The sequence below is a fragment of the Taeniopygia guttata genome, chromosome 9 (genome assembly GCF_048771995.1).
Source record: "Taeniopygia guttata chromosome 9, bTaeGut7.mat, whole genome shotgun sequence".
NCBI lineage: Eukaryota > Metazoa > Chordata > Aves > Passeriformes > Estrildidae > Taeniopygia > Taeniopygia guttata.
Window position 1 is genome coordinate 17,635,589 of NC_133034.1, and position 14,832 is coordinate 17,650,420.

Here is a 14,832-nt window from a genome sequence, read left to right on the forward strand (position 1 = left end):
TTGGGGACGTGCCCGTCCCTGGCTGTTGCTGCTGGCTCTCGGTAGCCACGGTCCAGATGGGGATGCCACTTTGTGCACCGCCTGTGCCACAGTCCAGGTGTTCTGGGGGAGCAGAGACAAACACTGGGCTGGGTACTGGCAGGGGGATGACCTTGTGAGACAATGGTTGCAGTGAACACTGTCACCACAGGGCAGAGATGTTAGGGGACAGGTGTCCTGCTTGGCAGCTGTCCTGTGGGTGAGCCCAGGGCAAGTGTGCAGGAGTGGCATGCTCCTCATCTGCTGCTGCTCCTGCAGCTGCTGCTGTGGGAAGATGAGGCTGTCCCTGGAGGGACAGTGTCTCCCCCTGGGAAGAAAGACAGGTTGTCATTACCGAGATGAGTTTGTGTGTCTGTGCACAGCCTGGCTTTGAGATGGGGGTGCCCTGTCAGCGCAGGTGGAAGGAGGATGGCGCTGTCCCCATTCCTCACATGAGCTGCCTGGGACACAGCTGCGATCCTGCCATCTGAGCAGATGGAGCACCCCCAGCACACTGCCTGGGGCAGGGGCTTCACGGAGGGTCCCCTGCCGAGCCGGGGGTGACAGGGGAAGAGCAGGAAGGGGGGGCAGCCAACCCTGCTGGGCAAACAGCCCTGCTGGGGTGTGAGGCTCCATCCTCGCCTGTCACCACATATCTGGTCACCATGACAACAGACAGGGAGGCAGGCGGAGCGGGCTGGCGGCCCTGGGGGAGCGGGTGGAGGCCATGGGCACGGGCTGGCACACAGGGGCACCCCGTGGGTGTGAGGAGGCAGCTGTCAGGATGCGTGGCCTGTGTGATACAGAGGGAGGCTGGGCAGTGCTCGGCCCAGGCACTGTGAGGTGCCCACTGTCCTTCTCCCGACCAAATGCCCATGGGAGGCACACAGCGGGTTTGTCTGGGGATGCGGGCACTGCAGCGTGGCTGGCCAGCCCCTGTGCCAGCCCCTGTGCCAGCCCCTGTGCCATCCCCTGTGCTAGCCCCTGTGCCAGCCCGTGCCGCGTTTGGCACGGCACGCTCTGGTTGGTGGAGCTGAGCGGGTGAGTCATGCTGCTGCCCGGAGCCGTACCAGGCAGGACTGGCAGTGGGTCTGCAGCCAGGCCACTGCTGGGCCGTGGCCTCCCCGGTGGGGCTGGAGTCAGGCTGTGCCCCAGCACCAGGGGGTGGCAGCCTCCTCTGAGCCACCAGCACAAGGGATGTGTTCCCTGCCCTGGGCACCTCTGGGGGCAAAGGGGAGTGGGACGGTGCAGACCCCTCTCTAATTGTCCAATTCTTGTCTGGCTGCTGGGCCCTGGGGAACGAGGTGAGCAGTCCTGGGGAGCAGGGGCACCCCCCGCCCTCCCCGGCCCACGCGCCCACTGGCGCCAGCAGCTCTTGGCGTGCAGGGAGTGTGTTCCTGGCAGCCCGGCCCTCTCCCATCTGGTATTTATCTCCTTCCCGAAATCCCTCCTGCTGCGGGAGGGATGCCCGATGCTGGGGGGGTGAGGGGGGAAATCTGGGCCCCATTGCTCACTCTGCAGCCCAGGGAAGAGGCCGGGCTGAGAAAAAGGTGGGGTGGGGGAAGAGAACTCCCCCATACATCCCCACCCCAAAAATGCATGTGGGTACCAGGGGGCCTCCTGCCTGGTTGTGAGTCCTGGGGGCAACCCTGCCAAGGTACCTTTGCCCCAGGCAAGCTCCCAGCCCCGTTGCAATTGTGGCCACTGCCCTGGGGAGGGGGCACATCCTCCCCTCCAATCCCAACACTGCTGCCTGGCTGACAGTGGCCTGCCAGCACTGTCCCCCACCCCCAAACCCTGGGTGCCCCAAAGCTGCAGGAGCCAGGAGAGCCCGTGGGTTGCCTGGGCAACTGCAGCCAGGCAGTGATGGGGAGCAGTCCAGGGGAGCAGTTGCCATGGAGACCCGAGGAGCACAATCACCTTGGCAACGGTCCTGTGTGTCCTGCCACCCCCCACCCAGGGCTGCATCTGGAGGAGATGCACCTGGGCTCCACTGTGAGCCTGGGCCAGCTCCTTGGATGAGGAAGGAGGGGAGGCAGTGGTGCCCACCCCTCCAAGGGGAGAGCCTTGGCTCTCAGCACCCACCCAGCCCCCAGCTTAATGGCGCAAAGGAAGAGGTGAGGCCAAGCTCAGCTCCTTGGCTTTATCACTCCACGCACCACTGCAAGTCAGCAGGAAAGCCGGGTGCAGTGGGGCTGGACCTGAGGGCAGGTTCTGTGGTACCCTAAAGCTGTTCTCCCGTCTTGGTGATAAAGCAGCTGGCAAAGGGACTCATCACTGCCAGCCCCTGGGTGTCCCCAGTGTCATCTGGGCAGTGGCTGTAGGCACATGGATTTGGGTGGCAGGACAAAGGTGGCACCAAGGTATGTCACTGCAGTGGGTCGGGGCAGGGGTTTGGATCTCTGCCACTCCACTGTGCCTGCTGTGTCCCACTAGCCCTGGTCTTGCCCTCATAATCCTCCCCATAAATCCACACACTGGAAAAAAAATCACAAGAGAGAAGTCCTGCGTGGCTTTTGGGAGGTCATGGCTCAGAAAGAGACACAAGTCCAATAGCTGGCAGCCAAAGTAGTGCCCCAGTGTGGGGTTGGGGTCTCAGCTCCTCAGCTCAGGCTTTGTGTAGATATTCCCCAAGCCTCATGTTTAGGGGGCTCCTTCTGGCAGACCAAGGGAGGATGAGGAGGCTGTGACTCCCCTCTTCCCCAAAACAAACTGAAGGGCACACCAAGACCCCTCCCTCCCAAAAGGAATTGCCCAGCTGCACACGAGGAGACAGCTGAGATTTCTGCAGGCTCCAGGCTTGGCACCTCCCTGGGCACCGCCAGGTGCTCTCAGGCCTGGTAGAGGGGCACCACGCGGTCAATGGGTCCCCGGCAGATGGGGCAGAGGCGGGTGGGCAAGGCTTGGAAGCAGCGGAAGCAGCAGCAGATGTGGCCGCAGCCCAGGAGGACGCACTCGCGGGGCTGTGACAGGCAGACCACGCACGAGTCCTCGGCTGCCCGGTCACCGACCTCCTCCCCGTCCGGCTCCTTGTCCTGCTGCCGCTGCCTGGGGCGGGAGCGGCGGTAGGCGCGGCACAGGGCGTGCAGCAGCACTGCCAGCCCCGCTGCCGCGCACAGCAGCGCTGCCCCCTTCCAGAGCCCGCTGGCCGACTCCAGCTCCGACAGCACCGTCTGCCAGTCCCCCAGGCACAGGAAAAACTCGCCTCCCTGGGCCGGCGGCTGGAGGTGCAGGGAGCCGTCGGGGTGCAGGGACAGCTCCCCGATGCCCGTCAGCCCAGCCCCCACCCGCAGCATCTCCTCGGTCTCCAGGATGCCCTTGGGCTTCTCCCCGATCAGGTACTGGCCCAGCAGGTTGCGGAAGCCGTGGGATGGCTGCTGGAAGCGCTCGTACACCATCTCCAGGGGCAGGCACACGGCTTGCAGTGGGCTCTCCACACTCACCTGCGTGGCTGCCTCAGGGCCTGGCGAGGCCAGCAGGAAGGGGACGGTGTAGATCTGCTCTGAGAGCACCCGCTCGCTCTCGCTCCTGCAAGTGCAGAGGGTTGGGGTGTGGGGGATCACACGATCAGTTAGGCTGACCTCTGAGATCATCTGTTCAACCTACGACTGAGTATCAGCCTGTCAACCAGACCATGGCACTAAATGCCATGTCCAGTGTTGCCTTAAATACCTCCAAGGATGTCAGCTCCACTGCCTCCTTGGTAGTGAAGCCTCTTGCTCCCTGGACAGCTCATTCCAATGTCTAATCATCCTCTATGTGAAGGAGTTCTTCCTAATGTCTAACCAAAACCTCCCCTGGCACAGCTCGAGGCCATTTCCTCTCCTCTTGTCACTGGCTGCCTGGGAGAAGAGGCTGATCACCACCTGGCTACAGACTCCTTTCAGGGGGTTGGAGAGAGCAATTAAGGCCACCCCAGAGTCTCCTCCAGGCTAAACATCCCCAGCTCCCTCAGCTGCTCTTCATCAGATGTGTGCTCCAGCCCTTCACCATCTCTGCTGCCCTTCTCTGGACTTGCTCCAGCAGCTCAGTGGCCTTCCTGACTTGAGGAACCCAGAACTGGACACCAGTGCTGAGTACCAGGGGATGATCACTGCCCTGTTCCTGCTGGCCACAACACAAGAGAAGCTCTGAGCTCTCAGTGCTAAGCTAAGATAGGGACTAAAGTCTTTAACCAAGTTATTTTCTGCCTCTCACACGGCCCCAGACAACGGGGCCTGGACTCGCTGCTGCAAGCCCCCTCCTGCAGTCCCTTCCCATCACTCACCAGCTTCCGGCCAAGCTGTTCCAGATCAGTCGATGCTCCTTCAGCAGCAGTTTCTGGATCACGCCCTGCAACCCCTCATGGTAGTGGCTGGTCAGTGCAGCCTGGGCTGGCAGCACTATGCCTAAGGACAAGGGATGTGTCATGGCCAAAAGAGGAAATCCTGGCCCTTGTCCCTTGTGCAGGGCCACAGGGTGTCCTTACCTTCCAGGGCAACATAAGGCAGGCACCGCCCCTCAGCTGCAGACACCAGGGCTGGCAAATTGTCATCGACCTGGAGCTTGGGGGCCTCCTGGAAAAGCATGGACTGAGTGTGAGCTTGGGCAGCGACAGGGCAGTGAGCAGGCCAAGAATGCCTCTGTGGAGATCTCTGGCAGGATGTGGCCTGCTCAATTCTGCATGTCATGAAGTCACCAGGGGATGGAGCAGGCTGCAGACATCAGTGTGTGCACCCAAATCAAAGCATGGAGGGCAGTAGGGAAGAGACAGTGGGCAGGAAAGAGCATCTAAGAGACAGGGCTACCTGTATGCGTGTCACGACTCTGGCTTTCCTCCTGTACAGGTAGTAGAAGAGGCCAGAGAAGGCGAGGCTGGAGCCCAGACACAGCAGCTCCCCCGGAGTGATGGGTCTGTCCATGGTGCCAGGCTTGGGCAACAATGCCTGCAAGGTGAGCACGTTGTCTGGGGAATGGGGCCGTGTCACCCACGACAGGGACATCCCACTGCCCCTGTTCTGCAGGCAGGGGTGTCCCTGGGTCCCTGTCCCCAAGGCGGCACTTTGTCTCATTGCCCCGGACCCCAAGGCAGGGATGCTCCTCTGCCCCTGTCCCCAGGCTCTGCCGCCCCAGGGCCAAGCCTGTCCCCGGCCCCAGCGGGGGCAGTTCACCTCCAGCACCCACAGGTGCCCGGTACCCGGCTCCACATCCCGGGCCCAGCAGAGGCGGCGCCGCACCCGGGATCGGGCCGAGCCCCAACACCCGTGACGCAGCCCGGGGCCTGGCCCAGGCTTCCCCCCGGGTCCGGCCCCCGGTCTGTCCCGGCTCAGCCCCCGGTTCGGTCCCGGCCCGGCCCCGCCGCCCCGATGCCCCCGTACCCCCGAGGCGCCCAGGCCCGGACCCTGTCCCTACCGCGCTCCTTGCTGGGAAATGTAGTTCAACCCTGGCGGTGAGGCGCGGGGCCCGGCGTAACCGAACTACCCCTCCCAGCATCCCTCACGCTGAACTACAGCTCCCGTCACGGCCTGTGTCGTCCGTGGGCAGAACCACGACTCCCAGCAGCCCTTGCGAGCGCCCGTGTCCGCGGGCGATGGGTCCCGCGGGGTCCCGGTACCGGGAGTTCGGCACAGCCCGGCGTGCGGCCGCGCTGTGCGGGGCGGGACCGGGCCCTGGAAGCTCCGAGTGCGGGCTCGGGGCAGGCTGGGATCAGCCGCGCTGGAAGCAGCGGGACCCCCGGGCTGGGCTTTAGCGGGGACTCCCGCGGTTCTGACTCGTGCCCACCAGCCTCGCTGTGTTCTTCCCCACACCCCTGCTCCCCTCATCAGGGAATTCCAGCCAGACGCCTCATCCCCCGCTCCCCTCCCTCGGCATGTCTCACCTCCCCCGCGCCCCCAGCCCTGGAGTCCCCCCACAGCGTTCAGATCCCACCTCTCCCCCCGCCCCGGCACCGCCAAGGACCCGGAGCTGCTGCAGTAAGTGGAAACTGCTTTTAATCGTTAAATAAACTCGGCGACAGCCACCCACAGCTGAAGGCACCAGCGTCCCCGCTGCCGCCCGCTGGTCCCAGCAGAGGTGGATGGGGAAGCCAAGCTGGAGTGGCGGGGGACAAGGGACGCGCGGAGCCGGGCGGCCCCAGCCTCCATCAGGGTGGGGGCAGGAGCGGGGGGATGGCGGCTCTGGTGCTGCCCCGGCCCCGCTCTGACCTGCCCGCCTGAGGGGGGGACGCAGCGCAGGGCTCGCTGAGCTGTGCCCGACTCAAGCACATCGGGGCTGGGGGGCAGAACTGCGTTTTGGGGATGCTACAGCCTCTCTGCCGGCCGTGTCCAGCCCCGAGCCGTGGATGGGGCTGCGGTGGGTGCCTGGTGTGGGGCCGTGTGTGCCGGGGAGGGCGCAGAGGTGGGGTGTGCAGTGCGAGCACAGGATGGGGACTGCTCTCTGCCCGTGGCCAGCTCCGGCAGCCACTGAGGTCTGGGGAGGGGGAGCACAGCAGAGTACCGTCCCCTCTGTCCCCAGCACCCTCCCCGTCCCTACCACACCTCACAGTGCTTGCCGGGGTTCATGGGGGAGCCCAGGGGGCAGCCGAAGTGTTCGACAAAGTCCCGGGAGTTGCTGAGGGTGCCGATGACACGATACTTGTCGGGGCTGTGGGGGTCGGTCACCAGCCCTTCGTGGGAGCTCTCGGGCGTGCGGACGGAGCACCACACCTGCCGGAGCGGGAGCAGCCTCAGGGATGCGGGCAGAGCATCCCCCGCTGCGGGATGCGGAGCTGTGGGGTGGCTCCGAGCGGCCAGGGAGGGACGGGAAGCCCATCGCCTTGCTCCGCCATACCTGCGCAAAGCCCACGAAGAAGAGTTGGTGGTTGGTGAGCCCCAGGGCTGGCAGGCGTTTCTCCTCCCCGTTCTTCTGCAGCCAGGACTTGTAAGCCTGCGGGAGAGCTGGCCTGAAGCTCCGGGAAGGGACAGACGGGCACGGGGGTTCTTGTCCCCTCCGGATGGCGGCACTCACGTTGTAGGCTGCCTTCAGCCCGCCGTTGTCGGCGATGTTCTCGCCCAGTGTCTGCCGCCCGTTGACCTTCTCGCTGTGGACGGTGTAGCGGCCGTACTGCTCCGTCATGCACGCCGTGCGGTTCTTGAAGGCCTCCAGGGAGGAGTTCTGCCACCATGGCCGCAGGTTTCCCTCTTTGTCATATTCCCGTCCTGCAGGACCGAGCCGTGGGTTGGGGTGGGACCAGAGGAAGCCGTCCCACTGCAGCCCCTCTGCTGCAGGGGTTCCCGAAGCAGAATGGGGTGTGGTGGGGAAATGGGCACTGCGGGATGCCAGGGGGACCTGGCACCTTGGGTCCATGCCCAGGGGAGAAGGTGTCCCCCAGCCATGCACTTGGGTCCCCAGGCATCCCCCAGTGCATTCTCACTAACCCAGCCCAGATCTGTGACCCTAAATTCCCTCATTGACCCCATGTCGGCTCCGGGGCTGTGGTGAAGGTGCAAAGCAAAGTGGATGCGAGAGGTACCCATCCCATGCCCTGGAGGGAAGAGGATGAGAAGGGGACTGGGGCTGCAGACACTGTGTCCTCACCAAGCAGATGGAGCGAAAGCTGCACAGAGAAGCCGGGGGAAGGTATCGGCAGGTGCCACCTGGGGAGACAGGACGATAGAAGGGGGTGGCCAGGGGGGCACGAGCACACATGATGCAATGGATGGCAAAGCGGGACCCCTGTGCACCTCTTCCCCACACCAGGGGCAGGGGCTGGGGGGGGACAGGAAGGTGACAGGGGTCGGGGCCAGCACTGCCTCTAGACTCTCACCTTGGTCATCAAATGCGTGGGTCAACTCGTGCCCCATCACCACACCGATGCCACCAAAATTAAGGGCTCTGTGAGGCCATGGGAAAGAACCATGTAAGTACAGGATGTGTTAATGAAGCCATTGCAGCCCACCCCATCTCTGTCTGGACACCCAATGAAACTCTGCTCCAGCTGGGACCCAGCTGAGAATCACTCCTGTTGGGGACACTGCTGGCCCTTAGGGGACTCAGGCTGTCTTGACTGCAGGATGTAAAGCCTTGAGGGGCACTCAAGCTCTTCAGGGCTTTTATTTGTGACTGTGGCGGGGGGGCTCTGTGGCATGCTGGCCCTGATCCAACCCATGGCTCCATGAGGTGCCCCCCATGCCAGACTCACTTGGGGTGGTTGCGGGCGTAGAAGGGAGCCTGGAGGATCCCAGCAGGAAAGACGATCCCGTTCTTGGTGGGCAGGTAATAGGCATTGACAGTCTGTGGGGTCATGCTCCACCTGGGGCAGGGAGGTGGGACAGGTACAGGCAGGGGTGCGTCCCTCTCACCCCAGCCCCAGCAACCTCCTGTGCCACTGCCCACCACGGGCCCTGCCCAAGGTTGACACTTTTGCCCCTGTCATGTTACCAAGGACCTTGCCTGGGGATAAGCCACAGCTACCACAGGTGACCTGTGCTACCACAGGTGACCTACAGTGCCGTGCTACCCCATGAGGGTGACCTCGTCCCCACCGAGCCAGCGCCATCCAGGACCCAGAATCACATCCTCCCCTCCTCCCCACCAAGCCCACCCCTTACTGGTCGCGGTTGGGAGGTTTCCGGAGTTGGTCGGCCATCACTTTGGCAGAGAAGTTGTAGAAGTTGAGCATGTTTTGGAAGAAGGAGTCCTCAGAGACCTCGTACTGGTGAGGAAGAGGAGGGATGAGGACAGGTCCACTGGGGTGTTTCCCCACACCCTGGCCAGGATGATCTCAGTACTTGGGTGGCTTTGCATAACGTCCCAAATAGGGACATCACTCGACAATGAGGCCCCCCCAAGCTTGGCATGACCAAGCTTCTTCCCCACAAGGCAGGTGCCCCTTACCCCATCATAGACATCATCCAGCTCCTTGTTGTCCAGAATGAAGTCAGGGAAGCCAATCATGTCGTAGATGGCATCTGCCTGCATGGGGAGAGGCCCCAGCAGTGAGACTGGGGGGCTTATATGGATAGGGTGAGGTTTCCCATCCCCTTCCCTCCCTGGGGTCACCTTCTCCTTTGCAGCCTGCCTGGTCTTCTCATCCATCCAGTCCAGCTGGTCCAGGGATACCTCGAAGGCTGCACGGATCTCGCTGATCATCTCCTCAGCCTGGGGAAGGGAGGGAATGAAGGTCCCCTACCCCCCACAATGCCTCGGAGGGGACAGGGTGGACAGGCTACAAACTCCCCAGGGCTAGGGGCCTCATTTTCCAGCTCCCTGCCTTCCAGCCCTGGGGCTTGGGTGGAATTGGGATTCCTGTGGATGGTGAGGGGAGGGGATGGGGACAGAAGTATTCTCACGATGGCCTTGCTGTCCCGGTCAAAGGTGGCTTTGACGAAGAGGGAGCCCAGCGCAAAGCCCAGCGTGTCATCCGTGTTGGAGATGCAGGTTTGCCAGCGGGGTGTGCAGGACTGTGGGAGCAAGATGAGGGTCCATGAAACCCTCAGCCCACTCCCCTGCTCCCCTGTCTTCACTTAGCCTGGCTCTGCCTCTTCATCATAGGGGAAACAGGCAGCAGCAAAACCCCCATCCCAAAAGATAATCCCTGGCATCCCACTGAAGCATCCAGGTCTTAGCATCCCAAGGGCATCTGAAGGACAGAGGAGGTCCTGGCTGCTTCCAGGCTGAGTGTGGAGAGTCTGATCCCAGGGCCCTCCGTTACCTTCCTGGTGCCATAAAGTGTCTCCAGCAGCCTCTCCTGGGCTGTCTCGAAGCGCTGGTCCAGACTGGAGGCTGTCTTCTGCACCAGGTTCCAGATCAGGTAGTTATTCAGGATGCTGTGGGGGCAGAGAGATGCTGCAGCTCACCACAGTCTACGACTTCAAGACACTGATGAGCCCAAAATGTGTCCCTGCCATGGGGGCCACAGCCAGGGATATGAAGGAGCCTCACCTCCTGTCAGTGTCATTGATGAGGTCAGAGACCTGCTGAAGGTAGGTGTCTCCATACACCACCACAGGCTCCGTGTCCGCCAGCTCCAGTGGGGCCAGGGCATAGGAAAGGTAATCCAGCCAGTCAATGGCAGGGGCCAGCAGCTGGAGGGGACACAGGAATGTGGCTTGGATTGGCTCTGCTGCATCCTGCTCGGCATGGAGGGGATCTCCTGGGGCAGGAGCTGCGTTTTCTGGGAAGGACCCAAGGTCCTTCACTGCTCCAGATCCTTCTCTGCACCCCTCCTGCTGCTCTTAATGCTGCAGGATAAGGAAGGGCCCCTGGACCCCACAATATGAGGGGGCAGCTTCCCCCAAAAAGTAACAACTGAGGGGATGGGCACTATTCTTCAACACCCAGTGTATGTCCCACAGCAGATGGGGCTGCCCAGAGTGTCCCAGAGTGAGGACACAATGGGCACAGACCCCTTGATGCCCTCTGGACAAGTGCCCATATGTCCCAGAAGGGTCTCCCTGCCCACCTGCTCTCCTCTGGGCCATGCCCACCTGCAGCTCGGCGATGCTCATCTTGTGGTAGATCTTCTCGTCGTCCCGCCGCTCAGCCTGGGGCACGGTGATGTTGGCCAGCTGGGTTTCAAAGTCCAGCACCTGCTGCATCTGGAGGCGGGTGGGCTCCGGGGTGCCCCCCAGCAGCGTGCCCAGCTCCACCATGTAGTCCAGGTAAGCTGCCAGAACCTGTGGAACCCCAAGCCCTGCCTCAGTGCCAACCACAGCTCATTCCACCTCCCTGGGGTGGGCATCCAACAGGCTGGATGGAGATGCCAGGTGTGTCCCAGTGCTGCTCACACACCATTTCCATGGGTTTCCCCTGACTGCTGTTGGCAGCATGCCCAGCACCCAGCCTCACCCTCTCGTTGGCAGTCTTGTTCAGATAGTAATCCCGGGATGGGAGGAAAAGCCCCGACTGGTCCACCTGTGGGGAGAGAGGGGCAGCATAGACATTCTGGTGTCCCCTGGTGTCTGCCACCCCTGGGGGCCAAGGTGCCAACCTGGATGATGTTGCTGTTGGAGCTCTTGGAGTCCGCACCCACATACACCGTGAAGAAAGGGGTTGCCCGGTATGTGCCTGACACACTCTTGAGTACCTCCATGAAGCTGGTTTGGTTCCAGGAGCCAGTGATGTTCCATCCCCCGATCTGCCAGCAGACAGACCCAGCACCTCAAGTAGGGATGGGGTGCATCCCCAAGGTCTACTCCCTCCCCAGTTACATGAAGAGCTGAGCAGGAGGTGTGCTGGGCCGAGCCCTGACAGCTCAGCTCACGTGTGGGTGTCTGCCCACCTTGTCGATGAGCTCCATGAGGGGCTGGGAGCCCAGCTCCTCTATCCTCTGCTCCTTGAGGCAGGACAGGTAGTACCGCTGTGTCTTCCGCTCTGCCTCGCTGCTGGAGTTGAAGGTGGCGTTTTCTGCGGGAGGCTGTGGGTCAGCCCCAGTGACACAGGGGTCACCCCCTCAGTGTCTGCAACCCCTTGGTGCCCACCTAGGAGATGCTTCATGATGGCCTGATTCTGGTCCCAGATGCTGTTGAAGGTGCTCCACTTGGAGCGCCCGTTGGGCAGCGGGTTCCTCTTAATCCAGCCCCCGCACGAGTACTGGTAGAAATCCTGGCATGGGTCCATCTCTGTATCCAGGGCCTCCAGGATCTTGCTGGCCACCCGGACACAGGCATCCGTCAGGCACGTGCTGTGAGAGGGATCTGGCAGGGAAGGCATGCCTGGGGCTGGGCTAGTGTACTGGGGGAAACCGAGGCACGGAGCGGGGCCAAGCCCTGTCTGTACCCCAGGATGGGCAGAGCACCTGGAGCAGGTACCCTGGGCTGACCCATCACTCCTCATCCTCCCGTGTCCTCCCGGGTGTGAGGACGCCGCTGCCAAGTCTCCCTACCTCTGCGGTACTGAATGGCCAGAGTGACGACGGCGACGCTGAGCAGCAGGGCCAGGGAGACGGCGACGGCACACAGCACCAGCTCCAGCTGGCTGCGCGAGGCCAGGCGGCTCAGCAGCGTCCCCGGCCCCTTCCGGAACCCCACCTGGGCAGGAGCAGGACCTGCCATCGCACCATGGGGGCCGAGCATCACTGCCCCCCCCTTCCCTCCCCGCCACTCCCCAGTGCCTGCTGTGGCTGCATGAGGAGGTGAGGACCAGGGCATCCCTCCCCACCAGCCCTGGCAAGCTGGTGTTGGGCGCTGGCAGCCCCCTCCAAGCCACAGGGAAGGACGATTGTCCAGGCACACTCTGTGCTGCGTTTTGGCTGACTCCCAGCACGTCCCTGGGGACAGCCATGTCTGGCTTGGCTCCCATCCCTGCTCCCACTGCCCACTTGGTTGCAGGCAGGCCCCAGAGGGTGAGGACAGGGGCTAGAGAGGATGGAGAGGGGAAGGATGGAGAAGCCGGGGCAGACCTCACCTCCACGCTGTCAGGAGAGGTGCTGCCATCCCCCGCTGGCTCCGGCCCCTCCTCGTCCTGCAGCGTGGCACGCTTGTAGTTGGGCATCTGCTAAGGGAGGGAGCGGGCTGGGGCAGGGCGTGGGGCGGCTGTTCCCCGCCCTGCCACACCCTCTGGCTCTTAGGGCAGGGCCGAGTGCCTGCTCAGTGAGTACACAGTGGGGCTGAGGCAGCCCCTGACCCCCTCAGTGTGCCTGGGCCTCCCGCAGAGGTTGTCCCCAGCCCTGGAGAGCACGGGCAGAGCTGCTAATGAGGGGCTCGGGGCCGTCACCGGAGCATCCCTCTGCATAGCCATGGCATCAGCCCTGCCGACAGGTGACACATCGCCACGGAGACATGGTCCCCGTCACCAAGCAACGGTTTCCTAGTACTGCTGTCTCACCCCTCCTCCCCTGACTGGAACTTTCCATGCAGATGTGCACGGGTCTGAAACATCTGGAAGTGCTTCCAGCCCCATCCTGGCTCCGGGGGTGACCAGGATGAGGACAGAGCGTGCAAGGGGAGAAGGGGCACTGCAGTGTGTACCAGCCAGCAGGGCAGGGTCCCCCTTCTCCTGGCCTTGCCAGGCAGCTTGCACAGATCCAGCCGTGAGGGCTGCTGAGGACTCAGCCAAGAGGGAGGCGGTGGAGTTGAGCCAGCAACATTGGTGGGGGGGATAAGCTAGAAGAAAATGCTGGAGGCTTTGGTGGAAGAGAATCAGCAATGCTGCTGGTTGTGAGCTATCCTTAGGCTTCAGAGTTAACGCCTGGGTGGGTTGCAGCTCACCCTCCAGTCTGTGCTGCAGACTAGAGTGGATGCCCAGCATGCAGGGCTGGTGTCACGGGCATGGAAGGAGCCGGGGTGGGATGGATGATGGGCAGAGGGGAAAGCAAGGAGGGTGCCTCATGCCCAACTCTGCCCACTGCCACATTGCTGGGATGGGGAGGGGGCATCGTCAAGGGCTGCAGCAGGAGGGTGGGATTGGCAGGAGATGACAGGAGCCCCCCACTGAGTCGGGCTCCTGGAAGATGCTGGCATTAGGAAGGATAGCTCAGCATCCTGTATGAGCTTGGCCAACCTGGCCCCCCCACCACCCCACCTCTCCTCAACATCCTTCTTTCCACTCCTGAGTGGTCCCCATCCTGGGCAATAACCAGCACCCCCTCTCCAGCATCCTCAACGCAGAAGCATATTTCTGGGGCTCCTCCTACCCCCTCTATAGGGCTGAGACCCATGGGGACAGGACCCCCTGCCCCCTCCAGAGGTGCTGTCTTGGGGCTCACCCTATGAGCAGCATTACCATACTCGGTGGAGTGGGGTTTGTGGGGCCATGTCTGACCCACCCCAGTTCCCTCTGTCCAACCCCAGGCAGGGATTTGGAGGGGGTCCTTCTTCCTCCACCATGGGGGACAGAGACCCTCTAGCCACTCAGTTCACTTAGCCCCGGCACCACGCAGCCCCTGCATCCCATAGGCTCTTGCCGCCCCCCGTAATCCACCAGTCCCCCCCCCCGCCCTCCCTCCCTCCCTCTGTTCCCCGAAGCCCCCGCAGCCCTTCCAGCTCCTTGAGTTCTCCAGCCCCGGGGCTCTCCTGTGCCCCGACCCCCTCCTGTCCCCCTTGCCGAGCCCCTCGCCGGTGCCCCCATCCCCCCTCCTCTTGCCCCCGCGCCGCTGCCCCGGGCACTCACGGCGTGTCCAAGCTCCTGTAGGGCCACGTTCATCCTGGCCATCCCGGGCCGCCTCCTGCCTAGCTCCGCTCCCCGCCCGGGCCGCGCCGGGCCCCCGCCGCCGCCGCAGCGCCGCCTGCCTCCGCCGCCGCCATGGCCCGCACCGGGCGCCGCGCTGCCGCCAACACCGGCACCGGGGCCGGGTGGAGATGGGGCCGCGCCGGTGAGATGGAGCCGCAGGGGTTGAGACCGGCGGCGCTCGAACCGCAGGCACCGGGCGGGGGCGACGGGGGCCGGCGGCCCGGGAGGGGCTGGAGCGGAGACCCCGGTGCCCAGAGCAGTCGCACCGCTCAGCTCCGCTCGGCCTGGCCACCCCACCAGGGTGACCGCCGTGCGCACGGGAGGAGCTCCGCACCGGCACCTTCACCGCTATCTGGCACCGGCACCGCCGCTTGCAACCCCGAGGGAGCCGCAAAGGCAGCCGCAGCTTCCCTCACCGTCACCGGCTCTCGGACCGGCGCCCTCACCGGCACGGGCAGCAGAACTCGGGCTCACATCCGACTGCCCGCAGCAGGCAGCGGCACACGCACACAGGGACACAAGGACCGGCTCCTGTCTTCAGCACTCGGGGGGGCACGGCAGCGCCTCCCGGTACCGGTCACTGGCGGCGGCAGCCGCCGGTAATGGGGCACAGCCGCAGCAGCGCGTCCTGCTCGGGCACTCGGGCACGCCCTGCGCAGGGATGGGTGCACACAGCGCACCGACACC

The 14,832-nt window shown here is 63.6% G+C and overlaps 2 protein-coding genes and 1 long non-coding RNA gene across 8 annotated transcripts; 1 reads left to right on the forward strand and 2 right to left on the reverse strand.

Annotated features, from left to right (window-relative positions):
- Window positions 1-2,528: 2,528 nt before the first annotated feature.
- On the reverse strand, window positions 2,529-5,537 carry LOC105759524 (mitochondrial ubiquitin ligase activator of nfkb 1-A). 2 transcript variants are annotated; one of them, XM_030280218.4, is made up of 5 exons: window positions 5,410-5,537; window positions 4,806-4,943; window positions 4,487-4,574; window positions 4,286-4,406; window positions 2,529-3,546 (listed from the first exon to the last, which is right to left on the reverse strand). In XM_030280218.4, exons 1-5 carry the CDS (start codon window positions 5,488-5,490, stop codon window positions 2,850-2,852), a joined length of 1,125 nt encoding a protein of 374 aa, XP_030136078.4. In that variant the 5' UTR covers window positions 5,491-5,537; the 3' UTR covers window positions 2,529-2,849. The 2 variants fall into 2 exon arrangements, with proteins under 2 accessions (XP_030136078.4, XP_072789738.1); XM_072933637.1 differs by lacking the exon at window positions 5,410-5,537 and adding an exon at window positions 5,195-5,349.
- Window positions 4,829-6,261, forward strand: LOC140684747 (uncharacterized). Its single transcript, XR_012057474.1, has 2 exons — window positions 4,829-4,950; window positions 5,488-6,261. It is a non-coding gene; the product is annotated as an uncharacterized lncRNA (long non-coding RNA).
- On the reverse strand, window positions 5,970-14,472 carry ECE2 (endothelin converting enzyme 2). Of its 5 annotated transcripts, none has more exons than XM_030280205.4 (19): window positions 14,086-14,272; window positions 12,382-12,468; window positions 11,861-12,005; window positions 11,457-11,672; window positions 11,258-11,382; window positions 10,967-11,113; window positions 10,825-10,890; window positions 10,464-10,652; window positions 9,919-10,061; window positions 9,689-9,803; window positions 9,327-9,437; window positions 9,037-9,135; window positions 8,872-8,949; window positions 8,586-8,689; window positions 8,177-8,287; window positions 7,802-7,869; window positions 7,003-7,193; window positions 6,826-6,921; window positions 5,970-6,701 (listed from the first exon to the last, which is right to left on the reverse strand). In XM_030280205.4, exons 1-19 carry the CDS (start codon window positions 14,125-14,127, stop codon window positions 6,525-6,527), a joined length of 2,310 nt encoding a protein of 769 aa, XP_030136065.2. In that variant the 5' UTR covers window positions 14,128-14,272; the 3' UTR covers window positions 5,970-6,524. The 5 variants fall into 5 exon arrangements, 4 of the variants coding, with proteins under 4 accessions (XP_030136065.2, XP_041574015.2, XP_072789736.1 ...); XM_041718081.2 differs by having other exon boundaries at window positions 12,382-12,471; XM_072933635.1 differs by having other exon boundaries at window positions 11,457-11,659; window positions 11,861-12,022; window positions 14,086-14,235.
- Between the last annotated feature and the right edge of the window lie 360 nt (window positions 14,473-14,832).

Coding starts and splice junctions, on each gene's coding strand:
- LOC105759524 (XM_030280218.4), bottom strand. CDS start 5,490: ATGCTGGGAGGGGTAGTTCGGTTACGCCGGGCCCCGCGCCTCACCGCC. Junction 4,575..4,805: donor GAGTCGTGACACGCATACAG/GTAGCCCTGTCT, acceptor ATGCTTTTCCAG/GAGGCCCCCAAGCTCCAGGT. Junction 3,547..4,285: donor AACAGCTTGGCCGGAAGCTG/GTGAGTGATGGG, acceptor CTGCACTTGCAG/GAGCGAGAGCGAGCGGGTGC.
- ECE2 (XM_041718081.2), bottom strand. CDS start 14,127: ATGGCCAGGATGAACGTGGCCCTACAGGAGCTTGGACACGCC. Junction 8,950..9,036: donor GGCAGGCTGCAAAGGAGAAG/GTGACCCCAGGG, acceptor CTCCCCATGCAG/GCAGATGCCATCTACGACAT. Junction 7,870..8,176: donor TACGCCCGCAACCACCCCAA/GTGAGTCTGGCA, acceptor ATGGCCTCACAG/AGCCCTTAATTTTGGTGGCA.